Source organism: Fukomys damarensis, unplaced genomic scaffold (assembly GCF_012274545.1).
Source record: "Fukomys damarensis isolate Sample0158 unplaced genomic scaffold, DMR_v1.0_HiC HiC_scaffold_4, whole genome shotgun sequence".
Taxonomy (NCBI): domain Eukaryota; kingdom Metazoa; phylum Chordata; class Mammalia; order Rodentia; family Bathyergidae; genus Fukomys; species Fukomys damarensis.
In genome coordinates, this window is record NW_022900916.1 from 3,343,228 (window position 1) to 3,346,770 (window position 3,543).

Here is a 3,543-nt window from a genome sequence, read left to right on the forward strand (position 1 = left end):
CTACCCCCACCAACATCACCTAAACCGACTGTTCACCCTAAGAAAAAGCCCACAGTTGCTGCTTCCCCGACTCCAGCTAGCACAGCGGTGCCTCTGGCTGATGATGCTGTCACCACTGCAGAGGCCTCCGCTGTCCTGAGGAGTAATGGGTCACCTGTAACAAAAATCTGCACCGCTGCACCCCCTCCTGTGCCTCCTAAGCCTTCGTGCATTCCCACAGGACTCGTATTCACGCACAGGCCTGAGCCAAGCAAACCTCCCATTGCCCCCAAACCAGGGGTTCCTCAGCTCCCGGGAGCTGTCCAGAAACCAACAGACACCCCCCCTAAACCAGTGGGTCTTTCTTTGACCTCGAGTATGACCCTGAATCTAGAACCCTCCACAGATTATAAATTGCCTTCCCCTACCTCCCCACTATCCCCACACTCTAACAAGTCCTCACCAAGGTTTTCCAAATCCCTCATGGAAACGTACGTGGTTATTACATTGCCCTCAGAACCTGGGACACCCACCAATTCTTCCGCTAGCCAGTCAATTACCAGTTGGCCTCTGGGGTCTCCCCCAAAGGAGCTGGTTTCCACTGAACCAGTGTTTTCTGTAGTTCCTGCTGTAAGCACTGCAGAAATTCCAGGTACTTCTCAGCCAACCCTGTACCTGGCAGGAGCTTTGGATACATTTGCAGCTGCCCCTGTGGCAATGCTGTCTTCACTTCAAGGCGCTCCAGTGTCAGGTCCACAGTTTCTCCCAGCCGAGGTCTACAGGACTGAGGTTCCAGCAGCCAGAAGTACCTTCTCCAGCGTTGGTCCTGGCAGCGTTTCCATTTCAATTCCCCCAGAGCCGCTTGCTCTAGATAATCTACACTTAGAGAAACATCAGTACAAGGAAAGTGGAAAGCTGCAGCTTGTTGGTGATGCCATTGACCTGCGTACAGTACCCAAAGTAGATGTGAAAACAACCGAAAAGTGTATGGATCTTTCTGCCTCTGCAGTGGAGGTGAAGAGACAGAGCATGGTGAGTGATGTGTATGGGAGGCAAATGAGTGCAGTCCTGCCTTCTATCATCAATCTCAGTGCAGTGTCATCGGGGGCAGCTCCAGTCTCCCTGGACACCGAGACAGCGAATGTTGTCACGTGCACCACTACTACCAGTTACACCACAGGCTCCGAAAGCCTGGTGGGCATGGAACATGCAATCCCAGCCCCACTGCAGCTCACTACATCAAAGCATGCAGAGGCCCCCTACAGGGTGCCCAGCACCCAGGCCTTCGTGGCGTCTAGGGAGGAAGCCCCGATAAATCTGTCTCTAAGTCCTTCAGTACATGCAGCCTCATTGCCTGTTACAAAGCCTGTCACCGTGCCTCCCATTGCCGTCACAAATGGATGGACTGATAGCACAGCCTCCCAGGCAATCCCGGAGGGGGAAGTGGTAGATCTCAGCACCACAAAGTCTCACAGAACTGTTGTAACCATGGAGGACTCCACTTCCAGTGTGGTGACCAAAATAATAGAAGATGATGAGAAACCCGTCGATTTGACTGCAGGAAGAAGGGCCGTGTGCTGTGACATGGTCTATAAGTTACCTTTCGGAAGGAGCTGCACGGCCCAGCAGCCTGCAAGCACTCTTCCTGAGGATCGGTTCGGTTATAGGGATGACCACTATCAGTATGACAGGTCAGGGCCCTATGGTCACAGAGGCATCGGGGGACTGAAACCCTCCATGTCTGACACTAACTTAGTAGAAGCTGGACATTTTTTCTATAAAAGTAAGAATGCTTTTGATTATTTTGGAGGCACTGATGCGGCAGTAGATCTAACTTCAGGGAGAATTTCTGCAGGTCAGTATGACGCGGCCACAGACCTGTCCTTGAAATGTCATTATGGTATACCTCATCGCATTTCAGGATGAAAACGTGGTCCCCATTCCAGTTTTGTTTATGCTTTCTCTTTCTTTGGAGGTTCTGGCAACATACTTTGGAGTACATGTGCGCTTCTGTTTCTTCATTTTTTTTTTTTTTAATTTGTCCCAATCAGAGTCGCCTGCATGCGCCTGCATGTTCACCGTTGCTTTTGCTCCGCATCTAATTAGGTTGCCTGGTGGATTTGCATGCAGTCCCATTCATGTGTCCATCGAGATGAGAGGGCTCTCAAACCCGTCCTTCATGTGAGAACTGGACGGTAACTGTGCCCTGTGTTTCAGGTGAGGTAATGGATTACTCAAGCAAGACCACAGGTCCATATGCAGAAACACGACAAGTCACTGCAGGAGCTGGGATCAGCACCACGCAGTACTCCACAGCGAGAATGACCCCGCCTCCCGGCCCCCCGTATGGTGTGGGCAGTGTCCTGAGGCCTTCTAATGGTGTCGTCTCTTCTTCGGTAGCAGCCCCAGTCCCCTCCACCTTTGCTATCACCACACAGCCGGGCTCCATTTTCAGCACCACCGTAAGGGATCTGTCTGGCATTCACACGACCGATGCGGTGACTTCGCTGTCCGCCCTGCACCAGAGCCAGCCAGTGCCGAGATCATATTTCATGACCACGGACTCATCTGAGATGGACATCACAGTAACTGGCATTGACATAAGTGCCAGTTTGCAAACACTGACTGTGGAAACTCTGCCCGCACAGGCCATAGACTCTGTTCCCGCTCTGACCACTGCATCTGAGGTGTTTTCTCAGGTGGTGGGAGATGAAAGCACTCTTGTACTTGTCCCCGAAGAAGACAAGCAACAGCAGCAACTTGACTTGGAGCGTGAGCTCTTGGAACTGGAGAAAATCAAGCAACAGCGCTTTGCAGAGGAACTGGAGTGGGAACGTCAGGAAATCCAAAGGTTCCGAGAACAGGAGAAGATCATGGTTCAAAAGAAGCTGGAGGAGCTGCAGTCTATGAAACAGCATCTGCTGTACCAGCAGGAAGAAGAGCGGCAGGCCCAGCTGATGATGAGGCAGGAGACCCTGGCGCAGCAGCAGCTGCAGCTGGAGCAGATCCAGCAGCTGCAGCAGCAGCTCCACCAGCAGCTGGAGGAGCAGAAGATCCGCCAGATCTACCAGTACAACTATGACCCCTCCGGGGCCGCTTCTCCCCCGGCCCCCGTGGAGCAGGCCATCCTGGAGGGTCAGTATGCGGCCCCCGAGGGCGCTCGGTTCTGGGCCCCTGAGGACGCGACCACCACGGCCTCGGCAGCAGTGGCCATCGAGATCCCGCAGAGCCAGGGCTGGTACACAGTGCAGTCGGACGGGGTTACCCAGTACATCGCCCCTCCAGGCATTCTGAGCACTGTCTCCGAGATTCCGCTGACGGACGTTGTTGTTGAGGAGGAGAAGCAGCCGAAGAAGAGGAGCTCCGGGGCCAAGGTCCGGGGTCAGTACGAAGAGCCGGGGAAGGGCGCCACGGAGGACGCCCGCACAGTGAGGCGCATCGTGGACAGCGGCGTGCAGACGGACGACGAGGGCGGCTCCGAGAGGAGCTTCGCGAGCAGGCGGAGGAGGGCCAGGAAGAGCGTGGACACCAGCGTCCAGACGGACGACGAGGACCAGGACGGGT

The 3,543-nt window shown here is 54.4% G+C and overlaps 1 protein-coding gene across 1 annotated transcript in view; it reads left to right on the top strand.

Moving 5' to 3' along the window:
* The window catches only part of Pclo (piccolo presynaptic cytomatrix protein), a 324,402-nt gene that overhangs the window by 162,820 nt on the left and 158,039 nt on the right, over positions 1-3,543 (top strand). Inside the window, exons 7-8 of the mRNA XM_033758844.1 lie at positions 1-1,834; positions 2,197-3,539. The exon at positions 1-1,834 is cut by the window's left edge and continues 55 nt beyond it. Of these exons, the coding sequence (XP_033614735.1) occupies positions 1-1,834; positions 2,197-3,539 (3,177 nt within the window). The remainder of the gene's footprint in view (positions 1,835-2,196; positions 3,540-3,543) is intronic.